The sequence below is a fragment of the Muntiacus reevesi genome, chromosome 5, assembly GCF_963930625.1.
Source record: "Muntiacus reevesi chromosome 5, mMunRee1.1, whole genome shotgun sequence".
Lineage (NCBI taxonomy): Eukaryota > Metazoa > Chordata > Mammalia > Artiodactyla > Cervidae > Muntiacus > Muntiacus reevesi.
Window position 1 is genome coordinate 90,918,994 of NC_089253.1, and position 23,113 is coordinate 90,942,106.

The 23,113-nt window shown below is 38.9% G+C and overlaps 1 protein-coding gene across 5 annotated transcripts in view; it reads left to right on the forward strand.

Moving 5' to 3' along the window:
• RERE (arginine-glutamic acid dipeptide repeats) overlaps nucleotides 1–23,113 on the forward strand; it is a 407,198-nt gene that overhangs the window by 141,509 nt on the left and 242,576 nt on the right. For all 5 annotated transcript variants that reach the window (XM_065935816.1, XM_065935819.1, XM_065935820.1 and 2 more), the window contains exon 2: nucleotides 4,967–5,435. In XM_065935816.1, coding sequence (XP_065791888.1) covers nucleotides 5,111–5,435 — 325 coding nt within the window. In that variant the 5' untranslated portion in view covers nucleotides 4,967–5,110. The remainder of the gene's footprint in view (nucleotides 1–4,966; nucleotides 5,436–23,113) is intronic.

The window sequence follows — 23,113 nt, forward strand, 5'->3', positions numbered from 1 at the left end:
AGCAATGGATGAATTACAGTTATTCAGGAGGTGATTGGTAGACCCTGAGAGCTGAACAAAATGCCTAGTGCATGGTTGGTTGGGTATTTGACAAATGTTAGCATTTCTTGCTGTGGTTGAATGAGGAAGAATTAATTGGATTCACTAACTGCATTTGGTGTGAGGGTCAAGTGTCCTCCTGAATCTGGCTTGAGCAGCTGAAATGAGTAGAACCCAGGGATCGGGCACTCAGGTGGGACAAGCAAGTTTTCAGTGCTAAGTGGGTTTCACATGATGCAAAAAGAGATATTTTAGAATTCTTTACTTCACTTGTGGTCAGTTTTACATGATTTATTTCTTAATCATGGAATAGAATCCACCCTCCTCCCTTGTAGGAAATAAATTCTTGAGGGTAAGGGTGATGTTTGGCTATGTTTATATGTTGCATAGTACAACATATGATTGGGTATTATCTGATGTAGTCAAGAATAAGTCATGACTGACCTAGGTATATACTATTGATAGTTTACATTTATAAAGCATTTTGCAGTCTCTTAAGTGTGTTTTCTGTGTATGCATATACTTAATTCTCACAGCAGCTCTGTGAATAGCTAGTTATTATTCCTTGTTGTTGTTTTTTAGTCGCTAAGTCATCTCTGACTCTTTTCTGACCCCATGGACTGTAATCCGCCAGGCTCCTCTGTCCATGGGATTTCCCAGCAAGAATACTGGAGTGGGTTGCTATTTCCTTCTCCAGGGAATCTTCCTGACTCGGGTCTCCTGCACTGCAGGCAGATTCTGTACCACTGAGCCACCTGGGAAGCCCAGTTATTATCCCAGCCTTACAACAGTGAAGCTGACTCAGAGAGAGAGCGATTTCCCCAAGGCACTAGCCCTGGCAGTGCCAAAGCATGAACCTTCACTTCTCAGTCCACTATGCTTGCAATTCTACCAAGGGGCCAAACCTCCTGGGACCGCTGAAATAGTGACAAGAAGTGGTTTCCTTAAATGAGATTTGGGCCCTGAGCATGATTGAAATTTGAGTACTTTATCCAGATTGCTTCTGGTAAGTAGTGTAAGGTGTTTGTATGTGGTTGTTGGCTTCATTTTGAAGAGGCAAACGATGTTTGTGTAGAGGTTTATTTAAGTAACCTGAAACAGTGAAGAATAGTTCTGTATCATTGACTGTTGAATGAATGCCTTTAACACTGATTAGATTACACTGAAACTAAGCCAGCCTACCAAATTTTATCAGTTAAGATAAAATCAAGTGCAATCTGATGAATCTGAAAACTAGTGAGAGGACTATACATTTATTTTTATAAAAAATCAGTCCTCTTTCTCATGTCACTCCAACCCCTCTGGCTTCCTGAGTTTTGAACGTACCTGAATCACTCCAGCCTCTGGACATTTGCTGTTGCTTCCTCTCTGCTGCAGTGGTCTCCGTATCTCCTCTGTACTCTTAACTCAGGACAAAGATGCCTCGCTGACCATTGTTTAAAATTGCAGTCCTCTTATACTCCCTTGTTCCCATTGGACTCCCTACGTAAACTCTTTTAGTATAGTAGATATATATATATATATGTTTGTGTATATATCTTTCTCCACTTCCTGGAACATCAGGTCCAGAGGCCAGGGATGTTTGTATGTGGTTCTCAGCTATTTTCCCCACACGTGGACACATAACTAGCACACTGGGCATTCAACACACTAGCATCGTGGGCATTCAGTTGACATTTGTTCAGTGAATAAATGAAGATTGTTTTGAACCTAAAATGTCTTTTAGATTAGAGTTCTCCTTTTGTTAACTGTTAAACTGTCTTTTGCCGTATTTCCTGTTGAACTGGGCTGAGTAATGGATCAACCTGATATTTTCAATATTTTCTTCTTTCTTACTGGGGAAGAGTACCTTCTGTTTGGGTGGGAGAGATTAAAATGAGTTTGTTTCTTAAATGTGTCTGTGCTAATTATCAGCAAGGATATACGTAGGAAAAATTGGCCTCTGTGAAGATATAGATTGTAACCTGAGCAGTAGGTTGACATCAGGTCAGGTGGGTTCACCTAGGCGAGGGCTGCTTCAGACTCCACTACAGATGCTCTCTTCTTAGTTCCCCTTCTGTAGCCTGAAAAGTGGGGGGATAACTCCTGTTTGGTTCACATCACTGAGTAGTAGACAGAATCCAGTGAGATCATGGCAGGGACCTGCTTCGTGAACCCCTTGCTGTTATACAGTGAAGACTCTATAGTGTTACCTATCGAGTAGAACATTTCTAGTGTCCTGAGATGACAGTTACCTTTCTCAGCGCCACTGGATCCCTTACCTCAGATGTTGCATTGTTGTTGCATGTTGGTCATTTTATAGTGAAGCTCAGAAAAATGATGATTACTGTGGTAAATGCAGAGGGAAAAAAAAAATCCCCACTGTGCTATATTTCAGAGACAAATGTGAACATAAGTTGAATTGACTTTAGCTTTGGATTATCAGTATTCTTAGTTGTCTGATAGTTAGACACACACACACAGGGTTTCATTTTGTGGATGCTTTATCTACCGATTACTGATTTTTTTCTTGCTAACTCTTAGCAGAAACAACTCAAAAGTTTTTTGTAAGTAGAAGTACAGTATATGATTTTGTAGGGAGTTATGTTGAATGTACAATTTGGACTTACTACTTTTTTTTTACTGTTTCTTTTAAGTGCTGAAATAATATTTTTACACAGTTTTCTGGAGCAGTTATCTTGTTAACCTTGGGGAAATGATGTTTTCTTGAACTTCCCTGAAGTATGTCTGTCCTGAACTGAATCTGAGAGTCTTTCAGCCTAAACTCGTTGTTCTTTTTAGACTCTCAGGAGACCTTGGTATGTTTTCAGTGTCAAAGAGAAATGTTTTAACAACCATGTTAGCTGATGGTTTTCTTTCTTGCATGATTGGCTTGTTCGGGCTCTAAACTTAAGCCCAGTGGAGAAAGTAATATGTCTCTTTGTGTATTTTCAATTGCTAACACTAGCGGCCTCCAGGGACTTGGGGGTTTATTACTGTCTGCTTAGCAGATGATTCATTGAAGCAGAACTTTTGCAGGCAGTAGAATAATTTTTCATTTTCTGGAAATATGTTTAGAAAATTGAAATCCTATCTGAGAGTGCATTTCCTCTGTAGAAGGAAGCGATTTAGGTTTGTGCTCCATACTTTCACACTTCTGACTTTGCTTATAGATTGTTGGCATTATTGCTCCTTCATGGGTCTCTCTCCCAAAGGTGGTTGTTAACTTATTTTTTTTTCCCCCTGAATGCCTAAGGATATTTGAAGTGCTAATAGGAAGGTCTCTTCTGGTATCAAGTTTGACCTAAGAGGTTTGGAGAGAGTACATGATAATGTTTACGACTTTGGCATGACCAAAGAGCATTTTCTCTGCATTTGAGGCCTGTAATTACAAACTGACTTGTTTGTTGTCTGAGTAAAGAGGACAGTCTTTTGTTTGTTTGCATGTAATGTTCCTATCTGGCCTGAGTAGCACAAGAAACAGATGGTTCTCCTGTTGACCAGTTGTCTTCTCTTTCTGCATTGGAGCATCGAGGGATGGGACCACGGGCTGTTCCCTTGTGGTATCTTTACTTCTGAGGCACATAGACAATGTTTGGTACAAACTTGAACAAGTGAGATGAGATGTTGGGGAAGATGATAAAAGATTGCAAAAGAAAAATTGCTGGTTATTATGACTGCTCCAAAACTGACTTGTAAATAAAATTTAAAAATTTAAAATTTTTAATAAGAATTGGGTTGGAATGTGGGGTTCACTCTTCTCATTATATTACTGTTCAAACTTTCCTTTTGGGCTTTAGCTTTAGAGAGATATTTATGGAGACTATTAATAGGGGATATTTGGAAGAATGTATAAACCACCTAATAATCTCTAAAGATGAAAGGTTGTTTTGGGAACCTGTTTGTTTTGTGAAGACAGAGATAATATATCTCTAAGAAACCATTTTTCTTGGAAAATAACTAGAACAATAGACTTAGAAGATGTAGAAAATTGTAATTGAAGGCACAGGAATCTTGCTTTGAGGTTGTTACTTTTGAGTCAATTCTTATGTTTATTCTTGAGAGAAGCTTTGGAAATTTGGAAAAGTGACTAGAAAGAGTCTTCAGAAGACAGTGCACTGTGAGACATCCTAAGACGTTTTCCAGGGCTATCCAGATTACATACTTGTTTTTCCAGGTGGAAATAATTTTTACTATAGTAGATTCTTTCCCTTTTAAATTAATATTGTGGGTCACAAATCTCCTTTTGTATTTTTGTTGTTCAGTTGCTCAGTTGTGTTCGACTCTTCACGACCCCATGGACTTCAGCATACCAGGCTTCCCTGTCCTTCACTATCTCCCAAAGTTTATTCAAATTCATGTCCATTGAGTCGGTGATGGGGTCTAACCATCTCTAACCATCTCATCTGCCCATGCCTTCTTCTTTTGCCTTCAATCTTCAGTCTTTCCCAGTGATTTGGTTTTCCCCATCAGGTGGCCAAAGTATTGGAGCTTCAGCGTCCATTCTTCCAAAGTGACTATTCAGAGTTATTTCCTTTAGGATTGACTGGTTTGATCTCCTTGAAGTCCAAGGGACTCTCAAGAGTCTTCTCCAGCACCACAATGATTGTACCCCTTATATGTTGTTTACTGGGATACACTTTACTTTTTCATTTTAAAAAGAAAAAACAGTTTGTATACAGAAAGCATCATTTGTCCTTATGCATTCAGATATTGTTCATTATTAGTGTGATAGAAAATCCCAACCATATGCTAGCTGAGGCCAGCAACTGTTTATGTTTAAATTTCGTATCCCTTGTCCTAACTTTTTTCCTGTGGCCAGTAAGAAGTTTCCAGTGCTAAAGCATGAGTAAGGAAGAGAATCATTGAACAAAATATTATTTTAGGAAAGGAAATATGGGAAAATGTTACAGGAAAACCAATTTCACTCTCTCTTTTTTTTTCCTAGCATTTTTGAAACGTTGGGGTTGTTGGAGTGGTTGGATTTTCCCTGGAATTGAGTGAGAAATTCAGAAGACTGAAGCCCAGGCTTACTGTCTACCTTTCACGGAGGCCCAGCCGTGAGAGGACAGAAGAAGGCACGTGGCGAATCATGACAGCTGACAAAGACAAAGACAAAGACAAAGAGAAGGACCGGGACCGAGATCGGGACCGGGAGAGAGAGAAGCGAGACAAAGTGCGTGAGAGTGAGAACTCTAGGCCCCGCAGGAGCTGTACCCTGGAAGGAGGAGCCAAAAATTACGCCGAGAGTGATCACAGCGAAGACGAGGACAATGACAACAACAGTGCCACCACAGAGGAGTCCACGAAGAAGAACAAAAAGAAGCCCCCGAAAAAAAAATCTCGTTACGAAAGGACAGACACCGGCGAGATAACATCATACATCACGGAGGACGATGTCGTCTATAGACCAGGAGGTGAGGTGCCTTTGGGTCTTTACGGTGTCTATGGTTGAGAAACGGTGTCAGACTGTGGATGCAGGTGGATGTGGAACCCAAAAGAGTGGGTGGCGGTCTGGGGCAGGAAAACTCCAGGTAGTCAACAGCTCCAGGCTTCAGTCCGCTGGTGTGCTGGCTCTTCCCTGTGCCCACCTCTGGGCCTGCCCGTGAGGCTCTCCTTCTGTCTGTGTCTTCTGCTGCTCATTCTCACACTTCACCGTCTGCCCAGAACTTTGCCCTTTTCACGTCCTCCTTTGCCTTTTGTCTTCAGCACAGATTAGACTGTGGAGAGGCCTTGCAGAGTGGCGTACACAGTGGGACAAGTCAGCCTTCAAGTTTAGGGGAACGGGTCATTTTTCATTGGCTACAGGAGTGACCAGAAGCTAGATAGGCGTTTTTAGTGGCCTTCAGACCAAGGTTTATGGCCTCCTGATGATCTCCTTTTGCATAGAATTAAGCTTCTCCTTTTGCAATGATAATAGATGAAGCCAACTAACCTGCTTTGTTTTCCAGGAAAGGGACTGTGTCCACTCAGTATATTGAGGTTATTTGTAGCAACTGTTCAGAGAGAGACAGACCCAGCTTGCAGATAGGATGTAGGGAAGCAGGTGGTTCAGAACCTGTTGAACACCAGCAATATCCTCCTTTTTAATTTGATACATTGTGTATATTCAGGTACTTTCCTTACAGAAGTCTGTTTAAAAAAAAAAACAAAAAAACTGGCTGAAATCAGTTCCTTTGAATTGCTTACAGTGCTGAGGAATGACATGAGTTGCATGAGATGTAATTAACAAGTTAGAAGCCTCCCAGTTTGATGTTTTTCTAGGAGCTGGAGATTAAAGAGAGTATGTCATTAACCTGGTACAGTTATTTTGCTGAGCTGTACTGTAGCTGTGCTGAACTTCATATAAAGTACTTGATTTTTTTCCCCATATAGAAATTAGTTTTGAATTTTGAAAAATATTATTTTCAAACTTACATAGATTAGCTTGTATTCACTCTACTTTTTGGCTTATGATTAACTGAGAAGATATTTATGTGATATAAAGTTATCAAAATTGAAGTTTCTGGGGGAAATTAGAGCTCTGTTGTGGAGATTTGGTAGTGTGTAGGTTACCATACTGTCAGGGTCTTTGATTCACCCTTAACATGTTGGACAGTCAAAATGTCTTAGCCACCGAGGAACATATATCAGTATAGACCAACCGCACAGTGATTGCTACGGACCTGTGTACTTCTAGATCATGAGAAAGGGACAGAATGCATTAACTTCTTTAGATATAGGTTACAGGATGACACCTTAAAAATAAGGGACAATCTCATTTGTTATTGTGTCAGAAGGCTGGCTGTCTTATGCAGAACTGAGGGCCAGCCTTTCTCAGTGGAGTGTTACTCTTTTTTTCTTTTTTTCCCAAAATGCTTCTCCAAAATACTTGTAGCCGAACATATATGGGAAGTGCTGCATGTACTGTCCCTTATGTGAGACTGTCATAATTCATGATTTGGAGAAGCACTGCAATTAAGGAAACTTCTTTAACATTAAAAAAAAAAACAAAAACAAAAACCTGCCATTTCCCCGATTTGTGGGGCTGTGGCATCCTGTTTCAGCTGAATATCTCCTTGAGAAAAATCATTTTTGAGAAAAACAAGCTTGTGAACTGTGCACATTCATATTGCATATTCTACAGGATGGTGGTAAATCTTTTCTTCTTGATGTTCGGAAGACTGTGTGGAGGGAGGTTGGTAATGGCTTATTTTCAAAACAGTAGGTTCTTGTTTTGGGGAGGATCTGTGTACTTAAGGGAGGCAGACATTGTTTCAGTAAATCTGAGGACCTTTATGAAATGTGAAAAAGATATACAGCCTCTCTGGAAGCTGTTATAAAGGACTGAAAACAACAAAAATGGTTTGAAAATTTTCTATGGCGCTCTAGCAGAACCACTTGCTGGGAGATACCCCTGTGCTGCCTGGCCTGGGGTTTGCAAACTGCCAGGTCCATAGATGTTTGCCTCTTTGGTAAGGAGACGGTCTTTGACCTTCTCAGTGGTTTTGTTTCATTTGGGGTTATTATGCATTTGAAGGTGAATGATTTCTACCAATAGCTTCTTTCTCAGTGGAAGATGTTAAAATATTGCTTCTTTAGGTGTACCCACACTGAAGAATTGGAAGGTAGGTTACTGTGATTAGATTCCCAGGTGGAACTGGTTTTTTTTTTCTTCTTCTCCTTTTCTTTGTCTTTTTTCTCTCTGGTCTTTGTCTTTCTTGGTGCAGAGTACTACAGTAACATCTTCTCTTGGAGATGAAAACCCTTACATACACCCAACTGCAGAGATTCTCTTTTGTTAGTTGTATCTTAAGGGTTTCAGTAGGGACTTTATGGGGCATCATAAGGGATTCTTCAGTGTATCATTAGTTTTTGAGTGGTAGACCTTTTATGGGCTTACCTGGCGGCTCAGTGGTAAAGAATCTGCCTGCAGTGCAGAAGTTGCAGGAGACATGGGTTCGATTCCTGGGTCAGGAAAGTCCTCTGGAGGATGAAATGGCATCCCACTACAGTATTCTTGCCTGGAGAATTTCTTGGACAGAGGACCCTGGCAAACTCCAGTCCATGGGGTTGAAAAGAGTTAGACACAACTGAGCACAGTGTCTTTTCAGACCTTTTATGCTCATTTGAAATCACAGATAAATTTTTTCATTTTCTGAATTGGTTTCAATACTCAGATTAAGTCTAAATTACAAATACCTCCCAAAATGTCATTAAGAATGAGCCTAGCAGTGAGCAATAACATGAGGATAAAAATAGACTGTTATGTAATATACATGCTTGTCCTTGGGAGATAGTCCTATGTTCATACAGTTCGGTCTGAGAAGAGTGAGGTTTTATTGAGGAAATGAGCATTTAGAATTTGTTGTAGCTAAGGTTTAGTCTCATGCTTGGTTACAGCCAGTTCTTTTTGATCCTGGTCCTCATCTCTGCAGCTTTATATTGATCTTAGAAGCAAGCTTGATGAACTTTTAGTTACACTGTTCACGTTACCTCCTGCCTCAGGGTCTTTGCACCTGCTGATGCCTCAGGTTAGTCACACCCCCCAACCCCCAACCCAACACACAGACACACCGAACTACTATCCTGTCTTTAGTACTCCATTCCAGTGCCGTCACCTTCCTCCCACGCGCCGATTATCCAGACTTCCTTAATAGGTACAGTCCGGGAGTCATGTATCTTTCCTTCTTGCACTTGTAGCAGTAATAATTTTCTGTTTATTTCTGTTACTATTTTAGGATGCCTCTCTCCTCCATAAAGGCACCTGCTCTGTTTTTACTTATCATTGAATTCCTGAGATCTACAAGAAGAGTGTACACGTAGCGTGTATTCCATAATGCTTGTGTTTTGTTGTTTGTTTTGGCCTCACTGCATGGCTTGTGGGATCCTAGTTTCCCAACCATGGGCTGAATCCGGGGCCTCGGCAGTGAAGGCATGGAGTCCTAACCACTGGACCACCAGGAATTCCAATACTTGATGCATAAATAAGTTTCTGAAATTTTTATTCAAAAATATATTGACTGATTGATGATGTCACAGAATAATGCTTCTGGAAGTCCAGTTTGAATAATTTATTTCCCAGTGGATGATTTAACAGGCTTGTTATAAAAACCAAAATCAAAACCTTGTGGAGCTCTGTGTATACTTTGCATCTGTGTCTAATCTAACTTCTGTGTTGTCCATCAGCCATTACTCTACTTCAGAGATGACTGTCACGGTGACAAATTGATTTTTTACACAGCTGTGTGCAGTCAGATTTCTCTTATGGGCCTTTTCAGCATAGAGTATTGGTTTCTAAAGTTTGCTGTGAGTGGCATATAAATTTCTTTCTGCTTTTTTCTTCCTTCTTTTCCCTTGCTTTATTGAGATATAACTGATAAATGACATTAAGTTTAAGAAAATGTGTAGTTACACAGGGAACTTAATTCAGTCAGGAGGGAAACTGCCATTTGTCACAACATGGATGAACCTGAGTTCATTATGTTAAGTGAAAAAGTAAAGAGAAATAACACAAGATCTCTCTAACTTGTGGGATCTAAAAAAACCAAACTCAGAAACAGAGAACAGATCAGTGGTTGTCACACGTGGGGAGGTGGGGGATAAGGAATCAGGGAGGTGGGTGAAGGCAGTCAAAGGGTACAAATTTCCAGTTAAAAGATGAATAAGTTCTGGGGATGTAATGTACAGCATGTGATGGGAGTTAAAAATACTGCTATGTGTATTTGAAAGTTGCTAGGTAAATAGATTAAGTTCACATCACACACACACACACACACACACACACACACACACACACACACACAAATTCTCTAGGCCAGAATACTAGGTAAATAGATTAAGTTCACATCACACACACACACACACACACACACACACACACACACACAAATTCTCTAGGCCACACACACACACAAATCTCTAGGACACACACACACACACACACACACACACACACACACAAATTCTCTAGGCCAGAATACTAGGTAAATAGATTAAGTTCACATCACACACACACACACACACACACACACACACAAATTCTCTAGGCCACACACACACACAAATCTCTAGGACACACACACACACACACACACACACACACACACACACACAAATTCTCTAGGCCAGAATACTGGAGTGGGTAGCCTTTCCCTTCTCCAGGGGATTTTTGCAACCCAGGGATTGAACTCGGGTCTCCCACATTGCAGGTGGATTTTTTACCAGCTGAGCCACAAGGGATGTAACATACACACACACACACACACACACACACAAATGTGTGCACAAAATTAGTGATTTTTTATATATATATATATATATATATATATATATATATATATAAATGATTATACCACAGTGAGGTTAGTATAGCAATCATGACACATAGTTACAATTTTGTACTTACTTAGAAAAAAAAGTTAAAGCATGGAACTTTAAAAAATGTATAGTTTCCCTTTGGTTCAGGTTTCTGTTTAAAGAGGGGAAGGGAGTTACCAACTTTTTAGCAAATGATATGTCCTACCTTTTCACTCCTGATTCTTCACTGAGTGGTTGATCTCTGACCAGTTAAGAGGCTGAATTCGGTTTTAAAGTCTTGCTTTTCTGAATAATTGAAAGCTTATCTTCTGCAGTCACTCAGACAAACATTCCTTCTCAAAGTAAAACTAAAGAAAACCCTGGCATTTGGTGTTCCAGGACATACATTTTTGGAGAAAATAAAAGCTCATTTTATCTGCAGCTTTTTATCCATGTCTTCTATCTGTAGAAGAATTTTAGGTGAAATTGACATGAAAATGAAAGTGTCTTCTTGAGGCATTCTTATTTGGGAGGGAGTGTGAGTTTTTCTGATGATTACAAGAATATTTTTTGTGTTGCAAGAATATTTTTTGTGTCAGAAGAAACATGAATCCTGGCATAAAGGCACCTTTAGGGTTGATAATGATTTGATTTGTGTGACAAGATAATTTGCACGTAATAAACCTAATATTAATCTGCTTAAAGCTTTTCAGTGGATCCTTTTTGCTAGTCGGAGTCCAAAACCTTCACATGGCACACTAGACTGTGATAAGATTGCCTGTCTGTGCGTCGTCTTTAGATACTTTTTGAGAGGAAAGAAACATAGGCAGTGTGTGAGTTTACAAGGGCTGTCATAATATATAAGTACCACAAGCTGAGTAGCTTGAACAGCCGAACAACAGAAATGAATTGGCTCACAGTTTTGTAGGCTGCAAGTTCAAGGTAAAGGCGCTGGTAGGTTTGGTGCTCCCGTTGAAGGTACTGGAAAAAGATCTATCTGTTCCATGCCTCTCCTAGCTTCTGAGAGTTCCTTGACTTGTCTGAGCAGAGCTTCAGTCTTTACATGGCATCTCTTTGTGTGCCCGGTTTTGGGTCTCACCAAATTTATCCTTTTTCTGAAGACACAAATCATTGAATTAGAGCCCCACCTCATTCTAATTAAAAGTGATCACATCTGCAGTGATCACTTTTTTCAAGAAGGTCAGTCACATTTTGAGGCACTGAAGGTTAGGACTCGAATGTATAAATTTTGGGAAGATGCAGTTCAATACATAACAGGCAGGAAGAGTGTTATTGCTAGGAGGACTCAGGTTTGAGTGACCTGAGTCTTAACGACCACTTCATCTTTCCTTAGTTGTGTGTCCTTGCAACACCTGTCAAAGTGTATTTATTTTTAATCACGTTTTAGTATACTTTTAGTTGTGGATCGCATTAATTTTTTTCTTTCTGTTTCTATTGAAATTTTACTTTGCCTTTTCCTAAGCCTCAAGAAATGATTGCCTTTTAGTATCTATTAGGAAGTTATTCAAATCCTGCATATGTACAGGAAAGAATTTTAGCATATAAAAAGTTATGACTTTATGAGGGTAGAAGAAACAAGAGAAACTTCTTAAGTTATTCTAACCAAAAGAATGGGAAGTGGTAGAAATTTGGGGACTAGCTCACCATATCTTTTTCTATTTTGTAAGGAAAAGAAGGGTCTGTCTTTGAATATAGTGAAACGTATACCCCATAGCTTGCTGGAGTGTTTGGTGTCAGCCACAGGTCGGCAGCCTGTTAGAAATGCAGTCTCAGGTTCCACTCTGGATCTGCTCAGTCAGCAATTTTGTTTTCATAAGATTCCCAGGTGTTTTATATACACATTAAAATTTGAGAATCATTGATGTAGACCAGTTCTTCCCTGTCTTTTTCAAGTTAGCGCACAGATAGAAAATGAGTGCATTGCCTTGAGGGTTAAGAGGCCCAGCATCCCAGCACACTCACAGCAAACTGGAGTTTAGGCAGATCTAAAAAGGGGAGACATCTACTTCTGACTAAATACACTAAAGCCTTTGACTGTTTGGATCACAATAAAATGTGGAAAATTCTGAAAGAGATGAGAATACCAAACCACCTTACCTGCCTCCTGTGAAACCTGTATGCAGGTCAAGAAGCAACAGAACTAGACATGGAACAACAGACTGATTCCAAATTGGGAAAGGAGTTCATCGAGGATATGTATTGACATGCTGCTTATTTAACCTATATACAGAGTACATCATGCAAAATGCCAGCCTGGGTGAAGCACAAGCTGAAATCAAGATTGCTGGGAGAAGTACCAATAACCTCAGATATATGAGCTTGAGTACAAATTGTCAGTTGTGAGGGAGAGAGGGAGCTGTAACCGTGGATGGATACACCATTATAACCATGGATGACCACTGTTTTTAAAGCACCTGCTCCTTTCCAATGCTGGACTTGCTTTACATGTGTTGTTTCTGTTCCTTAAAATCTCTGCACAAATGAGTTATTGTTTTCCTGTAGTATCTGTGGAGAAACAGGCCACACAGCTGGTTTGTAAGTCCACATGGGCCTGGGAGAATTAGTTAAAGCCCAGAATGGATTGACCTTTGATGCGTTTGAACTGTGGTGTTGGAGAAGACTCTTGAGAGTCCCTTGGACTTCGAGGAGATCCAACCAGTCCATCCTAAAGGAAATCAGTCCTGAATGTTCATTGGAAGGACTGATGTTGAAGTTGAAACTCCAGTACTTTGGCCACCTGATACGAAGAGCTGACTTATTTGAAGAGACCTTGATGCTGGGAAAGATTGAAGGCAGGAGGAGAAGGGGATGACAGAGGATGAGATGGTTGGATGGCATCACTGACTCAATGGGCATGAGTTTGAGTAAACTCTGGGAGTTGGTGATGGACAGGGAAGCCTGGTGTGCACAGTCCATGGTGTTGCAGAGTCGGACATGACTGAGCAATTGAACTGAACCAAACTTGCAAAAATTACTGAAGATAATGAAAATGAGAAACACAGTTATGGTGAAACATAAAGAAGGGATAGGCCTATTTCTTAGAAAATGCAAATGAAATAATTAATCTGCTACTTTTCTTTCTCTTACTCCTGAAGTCAGTACATCTTGCCTGCTTCCGAAAATTGTTTCTCTCTCTTGCTAGGTATATATAAGGATTAATTGTTGCAAGTACAGATGGTTAACAAGTATGAGAAGTATGTTGAGCAGGGTGAGGTGAGGTGTTGCAGAATATTTCGGATAAATTTTGATTACTGAATTTGAAACCTTAACTCAGCAACTGAAAGGGAAAATACATGGTTTATGTGATAAATGTAGCGTATTGTATTCATTAAGTTTGTTTGTTTGTTTGTTTTTTGATGGAAACTTGAGAACATTGGCCACATCTCACATGAAAATTATTTGTTGGTAGAGTAACTCACAGACTGGGTGCACACCTGTCTGGATCGAGGGCAGTTCGGATTTTGGGTCAGCAGAAACTCCTGACCATTCCATCTAGGTGCTACCCCCAGAATAGTGTCCTTCAGCACTTTCATGTCTTGCTGTCACTCAGCTCCAGTCACAGTCTCAGAAGAGTAGGTTGGTTGGTGGAACTTGAATTTCATGTCTGTGTCTTGTATAAAAGAAAGACAGATATCTTGATTTATCTCTCCCCCTAAACTCCACCTGTTGGGGCTATGGTAATTTCCCTCAGTGGAATACAGAAGTGGTGGGGGCATAGATGAGAGAGGTCCCCATGTACCACTTCATCAGGAGACTGTCACTGTGGCTCCAGATTCAGGGAGAACTTCTAACGACATATGGATATTTATAAATAGTTTGTTTTGCTATGCATGTGCTGGGTAAATAGAGGAACAGTGTCAGCACAATGTGTGATTTGTGCTGGTTCATATGCAACTTTCTAGGCAAGAGGTGTGTGAATAGAGGGACTGGGATTAGAGTGTGCAATTACATGGTATAATATAGGTTACATTTTAGCAGAAAAGGAAAAAGTAGGTGAGAATTTAAACCTTCAATTTTGCTGTTGCCCTGGTGAGAGCCCTTTTGTTTCTTTCTAAAGTGCAATGAGTAAGTGATGCCTGACCTGGGGCTCCCTCTCCAGAGAGGCGCCCCCACTTTCCATGCCTGCTGTGCTTGCCTGCACAGAAGCCACAGGTTAACCTGCACTGTTTTGGTACCTTTGAATCAGCACCTGTTGTTTTAATGTATTTTAAATATTCCCTAAGACATTCTTCAGCCACTCTGGGTCCCTGCTTGGACGACGCTATGTTATTTCTTACTGATTATGCTTACTGATTAAGCATACTGAGGATATGCTTACTGATTAAAAAAAAAATCTGAATTTAGAATCACAAAAGTTTGAGTAAGCTGCTCCTCACTTATCCTGTATTTTATTTTTAATATACATTTTTTAGTGAAATATAAGATTTCCCCAGACACACACACACACACACACACACACACACACACACACACACACACACAGTTATTCCTGAAGCTGCTCCTTACTTACCCTGTATTTTATTTTTAATATACATTTTTTAGTGAAATATAAGATTTCCCCAGACACACACACACACACACACACACACACACACAGTTATTCCTGAAGCTGCTCCTTACTTACCCTGTATTTTATTTTTAATATACATTTTTTAGTGAAATATAAGATTTCCCCAGACACACACACACACACACACACACACAGTTATTCCTGAAGTGTCTACATGACAAGCAGTGAACCACAGTGTATCCTTAACCCATATATTCCAAAAGAAATAGAAATGTTTTGTATGTGGCCATTTTTTTTGATGAAAATCACCCTTACTCATGGCAGGTATGTGTTAAATAGTAATCCCTTGGAGGCATTTTTATGAGCAGTTAATCATCAAACTCTGAGATGTAGCTTCCTGGTCATCTGTTCACCTCGGTTTCTTGGGTCCCAGTCGTAGTCTGAATCCAGAAATGCTTTGACACCTCCTCCCCACGGGACTTCCCCTCTGGGGTCTCTCCCCATCTCACAGTCCCTTTACCCCTAGATATTTCATACCTGGTTTAAATACCACCATTCTCATTTCTCTTGTCTTTTCCTTGCTGGTCCACTCCAGAAGGACATGAGTCTTTTTTCCTTTTAGCTCATTGATATACCCCAGTCTGGGACATTCTAGGCATTCTGTTATTTGTTCCTTAGACACTTAACAGCGTAAGCAGGGTGATGACTCCACATGTGCTCACGCTGTGTTTCATGGACAGCCTCTTGAGTAACACTGTCTTAGCTGTACTGCCTTTAGGAGGTGGGCAGTAAACACTTGTACAGAATCGTTGATATCAGGACTTTCTTGAGAGGGGTCCTGAGCTATTGAGAAAGTTTACTTTGGGTTAAAAAATTGGCATTCAGTTGGTTAAAAGTTATAAATTAGAAGACATGGCTCTATTTTTTAAAAAAGTTCAGCTTATAAAACTTACCCCTTTTATAAATTAAATTTTAACAGTTAATTTTAAGAGATTTTTGAATTGTGATTGGTCTTATTTATAGTTAATAGTTTCAACATTGAGTTGCTTGTTAAGTAAAATAAATTCAATATTTGATTTCTGTTGTTGAGGCTTTTAATACAAACCTTTAAAGTACTTAACACTTCTTATAAATGAAATTAATCATGATATACCAATGAAGTGGACCTAAAAAGGTGCCTTAGATATTTCAGGGTTGTGCGTAAACTCACTTAGGTTTCTGAATCAGTTTCTTACAAAGAAGCAGTGCAGGGCAGTCTAGTTTTACCATGGGAGAGGCAGGCTTCGGCAAGGGACAACCTCTGTACCTTTGTTTCTTCACCACTAAAACGGGGATTCAAGTACCCACCTCAAGAGCCGTAATGGGAATTACATGAGTATACCCACACATACACACGGGGCTTCTTTAGAAAGGGCAAGCATATATTGCCTTGGCCAAAAGTTTGTTTGAGTTTCCTGTAAGATTTTATGCAATTAAATGGCCCTAGGTAGTGTGTTTTGTTTTGTGTGTTTTTTTAATTGTAATTTCAAGAATATTGTTCCAAGCCACATTCTTTCAACTATAAAAAGAATAAAAATATCAAGTCCTGATTTCTTATTAGCTTCCAAAATGTTAATATAGTTTTGATTCTCTTAAATCTTTCTTTAAATAATTCTAAATCTTCTCAGGGACAGAAGATGCATATCAATTTAAGGAGATAATTACCACCAAATTGAGGTTACTTAATTTTTAATCCTCCTAGGTTGAAAAGATAGTACCTACTAATGGAAGACATTTATAGTCACTAAGTCTCCATCTTCAAAACTGTAAAAGGAGATGGCTTCTTATCTCACATAATCTAATTCTTTGACTATTCAGAAAAGCCTGCAATTCTTTTATGGATGACTGCCTGACTTTTTAAAAAATTTATTTTGAAAAATTTCACTTTTCGTTGTAAAAGCTGTTAAACATAACAGGACCCTAAGATATGTATGCTTCCCCTCCAAAGATGAGGGACTTTGATCCCAATTAGGATCTCATGTTCTCTTTTCTTAGGACTCTGTTAACCTCGTGGATATTTAAAATGTTCACAGAAATGTTTGCCTGCTGGTGGTGATGACAGCTCATGAAGTTATTCTTGACACAGAGTGGGCTCAGTCAGAAACTTTCCTAGCAAGCTGCTTTGCTTGTGGAAAAGCTCAAAAATAGTGAAGTGTGGAAGCCACACGGAACTTCTGGCAAAGGTTGTTTTGAGAGGGGACGTTACTCTGCTCTCAAACACCTCTGCTCTGAGGTTAATGTGGCTACCATTGAGCTTAAGCTCTGGCTGTTCAGGGCTCCTTTTGGATGGATCGGTCACAGTGCAGTCCCAGGTCTGTGTACTTGTGTGTCTGAATCCAAATTGGACTTGCTTCCAATTGGTTTGTTTGCCATGGTTGATAGAGAGCTTTTATTTTGGTGGAAATGGTTACCAAGTTTAGTTATTGCTCCTTCAGACCCTCTCTGAGTGTTGTGGTAAACACAGAAAGCCTTTTTGCGGGAGGTGGGGAGGGGGGCCGTGTCTCAGTTGAATCTTCATTTTTCTAGTTCATTTAAAGCATGTTTATTTAAAAAAAGATTTTTTTTTTTGATGTGGACTATTTTTAAAGTCTTTTTATTGAACATGTTACAATATTGCTTCTGTTTTATGTTTTGGTTTTTTGACTGTGAGACCTGTGGGATCTTAGTTCCCCAACCAGGGAATTGAACCCACATCCCCTGCATTGGAAGGCAAAGTCTTAACCACTGGATGGCCAGGGAAGTCCCTTTAAAGCTTTCATATGAAGGTAAATAAAAGGGAGTAGGATGCAGGGCTTATCAAGAATGCCTTTGAACTGAGTATTTTTTTAAATTTATTTTTAATTGGAGAATAATTGCTTTACAGTGTTGTATTGGTTTCTGTCACGCATTACAGTATGTTCACAGTATGAATCAGCCATAGGTGTACTCAATATTTTGATGAAGAGACTTACAAACACCCTCTTTTTTTAAGTTAATGGTGTGTCACTTGCCTGTTAGTGCCCTGTTCATGCGTCAGAGGGCAGGCATACCTGTTCCACTTCCATTTCCCTGTTGTTCTGTTAGGTTCGCAACATGGTTTTCACAAAAGAAGAGATATAAGAAAACTGATAAAGGAGAAATGAATGTTAAAGAAGTTCAAAAAGAATAGATCACCTGGATATTAGAAGGCAGATGGATTTCATGTCCTGTTCCAAGTGATCCAGGCTGAATTCAGTCCATGTGGAAGGAGTGCGCCAGTCAGTTGATAGCATTGTTTTTGGGTGCACATGTAGGGATGTTTGCCATTTCTGATCTAGATTCATAAAATGAGCTGAGTTTTCAGCCCAGATGGAAAATGTGACAAGAAACTTAGAGAGGCAGTGCTAGAGGTGCTCTCTTATCCTCATAGGCATTGCCTGAAAGATGGTTTTGTTATTTTCAGGTCAGAATGCTTGATACTAACCACTGGAAGAATTCTCGAGCATTTTATAGCAGGAGGTTTCTGAGCATCAGTTCAGTTCAGTCGCTCAGTCGTGTCCAACTCTTTGCGACCCCATGAACCGCAGAATGCCAGTCCTCCCTGTCCATCACCAACTCCTGGATTCTACCCAAACTCATGTCCATTGAGTCAGTGATACCATCCAACCATTTCATCCTCTGTCTTCCCCTTCTCCTCTTGCCCTCAATCTTTCCTAACATCAGGGTCTCTCCAAATGAGTCAGCTCTTCACATCAGGTGGCCAAAGTATTGGAGTGTTAGCTTCAACATCAGTCCTTCCGATGAACACCCAGGACTGATCTCCTTTAGGATGGACTGGTTGGATCTCCTTGCAGTCCAAGGGACTCTCAAGAATCTTCTCCAACACCACAGTTCTGAGCATATGTGTCATTAATAAATAAGAGACGTTTTGCAAGATAGTCTTCTGTGGGGTAGATTTTACATTGTCAGCTGAGCTGCTTAACTTGTTTAGCGAGCATTTCTAGATTAGTGGTCGGCAGACTCTATCTGTAAAGGGCCAGAGAGTAAGTATTTTCAAACTCGCTGTAGGCTGCGCAGTCTCTGTTACTAGTACTGAGCTGCCCTTGTGGCATGAAAGCAGTAATGGCTAAGGTATAAGTGAATGAGCTGGCTTTTCCAATACAGCTATATTTATATACACTGAAATTTGAATTTCATGTAATTTTCGCAGGTCAAAAAATATTCTTTTTGTTTCCTCTCCAACCATTAAAAAATGTAAAATCCATTCTTTGCTTGTGGGCCTTACAAAAACAGGCTGTGGGTCAGATTTGACCTGTAGGCCATGGTGGTGACCTTGGTGCTGACCTGTGTGGATTTCCTGCCTTGGCCTCTGGTTCTGCCTGTTTCTATAATCCTTAAAATTCTTCCCTCACCTGCTGTTTTATGCTACATTAAAAAGCATTATTTACTTTCACTTATCCAGTTAAATTAAAAAATAATTTTTACTTGTCTGTATTGTTGAAACCATTTAGGTATTAAATTTGAACTTTTTGTATTTCCTGTCAAACTCTACAAGTCATGAAATGATGCCTTAGAAATAAGCTGTTTGTTGGGATGGTGGCATTTTGAAACTGTGTTTGTTTCTTTCTTTCTTTCTTTTTTTTTTTAAAGAAAGTATGTAGGTATCCTCTGTAAAGAATCTAAATAGAAACTGAATGAGAAAAAGAAAGCCAGTTAGTTAAGATGTTATCATTATATTCTGGCACAGACCATGACTATCTTCAGAGGTGTTGTGTAACAACCTCGAAGCTGTGTCTGTGTGTTGGGGAGTCTTGTTCACTGGTCCAGTGTAAAGCAAGCTAAGAGCTTTGTGGTGACTTCTGTTCCAATGGACCCTAGAAAAACTGGATAACTCAGCAGTGTAGGGAGAGATCCATTTGGAGGTGGGGATTCTTTTGTTTGAATCTCCAAGCTGGATACTAGAATCAGCCTGGTGGACTGAGACGAATAGAGCCCCAATCACAGTGGAGCAAGATTTATATTTACCTGGAGTCTAATTGGACTGAGATTTCCTGCAGTTCTGTTAAAATCCTCTGCCCTTTTGCTTAGTGAGCAAGTGTTTGAACTCTTAAGCTCTGGAGGTTTAGCTTTTCCTGGCTCAATTAATTGTTAAATGTTCCCTTTTTATAATTATACTTTGATGCCTTGCTTTGTGGTAGCTGAGGAAATTGCTGAAAAAGTTGTTTAATCTGTTATACTCTATCAGTTTTGTAAAACGCTCTTTTTAAAAGGAAACAATTTTGATTTGAAGTGGCATGGTGGTATTTGGGTTGGATAACATCATTTAAATACAAATGCAGGAATTTGGCTTCATTCTTGACAGAGATTGGCTTGTATTTGACTTTGACCCATGTGTTTGTCATGTTTCCAGATATTGCCTTCTATTTATTCTGACAGCTTCACCAGCTGAGAAAACCAGACTTTCCACAATTAAAAATAATGTCTGTGAATTTAAAGAGGAAGCAGTATATTGTTCTTGGAATTACTTTAAAATGTGTGTGTGTAAAATGATTTCTTTTCCTTTTGCAAAAGGTTTAAATATCTCGGAATAGATACTTGGGTGCCTGAGTTTTGATTTGGAGCTGAGTACCCTAAATATCAGGAAAAAAATATTACAGGCTTTTCTTTTCTATTCCTTAATACTCTTGTGTTAGTATACACTTCAGAATGGGTTTTAAGGAGCACAAAATAGATGGAGGAAGATCTTAAGTCACCTTTTTTTTTTTTTAAGTTAATGCTTAAAATGCATGGAAATGGATAAACTTCCAAAGTCACTTTACTGAGTCTATTAAATTCATACACAGTGACTCTTTATCATTATGTTTGTGTTAACTATCCAGTACCTTTAAATCTTTTTCATTATTTCATTTTTCATTATTTCATTAAATGTGTACTCAAACTGGCTAGGTAGCAACATGCTATATGTTACATATGAAGTATATTCCACTATTTGTTTACTCATTTAACCCTTAAATTTATTTTCTCACATACGTCTAAATTTTCTTATTCATCTGCTTTTTCAGGGAATGCCTTTTTCAATGATGTCCAGTGTGATAATGTGTAAGTGTAATGTGTAAAAGTGTAAACCAAACTGTAAAAGGCACAGATAGGGTTGTTTTATGTTCTGTTGGAAGGCTGTAGATGTTCTGCTTTTTTTCTGTGCTTGACAGATGGTGTGCTGTCACTTTAGACTGATCAGTAGAGATGTGGTGAAAATACGGTTTTGGGGGGCATTAGATTGTGGCTATAAGTTCCTTTTAAAAAGGAGAAATGGATTGAGTTTATAATACATGCTTTTAATATTATTTTAGTATGTTGCTTTTCATCATTCTTGGCTTTTACATTAACATTTCAATCTGTGAAGTTATGTATAGCTGTTCACTCTGGAGCAGGCCATTATTATCATTAGGGGTGTTTAGTTCTTAGACTTTACTTGTCCTGAACATCCCTTTGGTGCTAGTATTATAAAACATAGGTACTGTACAGTTACCAAATTGAATGAGGGAATGTTAATACTTTGTATAATTATAATTTTTTCTCTTCAGTAGAGGGAAAGAAAAGATCACAAAAAGTCACACTAGATATGTTGCATTTTTATATTGTCAGGAACAGTTGAACTGAAAAGTAGTGATTTATGATTTAATTACCTCTGTTCACACCTGAAGTTTTCAAGTTTGTATCTGAGAGTTAACTCTGGCAGCACTTAGACTTGGGGAAATTATGCTCCTTCCTTATAAGGAATTTTGTGCTTTATATTTCCAGTTGGACAATGAAGACCTGATTTCCAGTTTGCTCTCTGTACAGGCAAGAAAGGCATTTTGAGGAAGAAAAAACCTGGGCTAGCTTTCAGGCTCGTAAGCTAGAATGCTTTCAGAGTCTGCCACAACTATCCGAAAAATACATGTTTGGCATCACTGAGAGCAGTCTTTTTAAAAATTGCATTTGGCATTCAGGTTAGGATTGGTGGAGGCTAGTTGTTGTAGCGACCATCAGTTTTGTCATGTGTTTTACTTCTGTTATCTCCCAGCTGCCAGGAATATCAGTGCTGTGGCATCTGATAAACCAACGTACAGATTTTCAGCTCTCTTTTCAGTATCATTTCCGTTACTCAACTTCTGTAATGATTAGAGGGACTCCATTTGTATGTTTTCTCCTTGGAATTTACCTGCTGCTTTTCGCCTTTGCCCCATGAATGCATTTATAATATTTGGTTGTCTTTTTATTTCTCCCCAATATTTTCCTTCCTGCATTTTTTCCCCTTGTTTTAGACAAACGAATAATACTTTTTTTTTTAAGGGAAAAAATTGAAATTCAGATAAGTAAAAGTAAAGCCACTAAATCGTTAATATATTTTTGTATAGTCACTTTCTTTAATAAGCATGTGTAGGATTATGCTATTCACTATTTTGCAGTAATGCTTTCTAACTTAACATGTCTTGAGCTTATTGCCATGTCAAGAATTATCAGTCATTGTTGCTTCTCATTGAAACTGGAATTCTTAACCTGAGGTCCATGACCTAGGTGACTGTGAATAGAATTCAGGAAACTGTGAACTTGAGTGGATAAACAAATTGTATCTTTATTTTCCCTAATTTATTGCATTTAAAATGACCTTTAGCATTCATTTCAATTATGAAGGTAGGCAGTAAACCATAGTAATATTTGCAGTACCTGTTATACCAATACAAATTACAGATATTTTTATGACATCATGTAGAGAGAAACATCTGAAAATAATGTTTACTTTGAAATTATGGAGGCTATTAGGGGAATAACTTAGTGTTAGTATTTAACAAATCTATAAAGAAATACATGTATTGCATTGCAGTTTTTTTCTCATTTTGTGACAAATATTTCAATACATGTTTTTGTGAATTTAAAACTTTTTTTTTGGTGGAGATTGACTGTATAGATTGCTGAAGGCATCCATGATGCACAGAAACATTAGACATACCCACATCAGTCGATAGATACCATAGTATAACTAGCTATATATAGTTGGATTTTAGGCTATTTCCATTATAAAACAACACTGCTAAATATTTATCTATCCATTTCTGCTCACTTTCTTAGAAGTGAAATTTCTGAGTTAAAGGGTGTATCTGGACTGTAGCGATTATTAATGAATTGCTATTACAATTCTTTTTAACTAGCCCCGATGTACCGTAGGACTTTGACCTCTGCAAGTGACTGAGTTTGTGGTTTTGAAGTTGGAAAAATGTTCTCTAGGAGACTCATCGTCATCTTTAG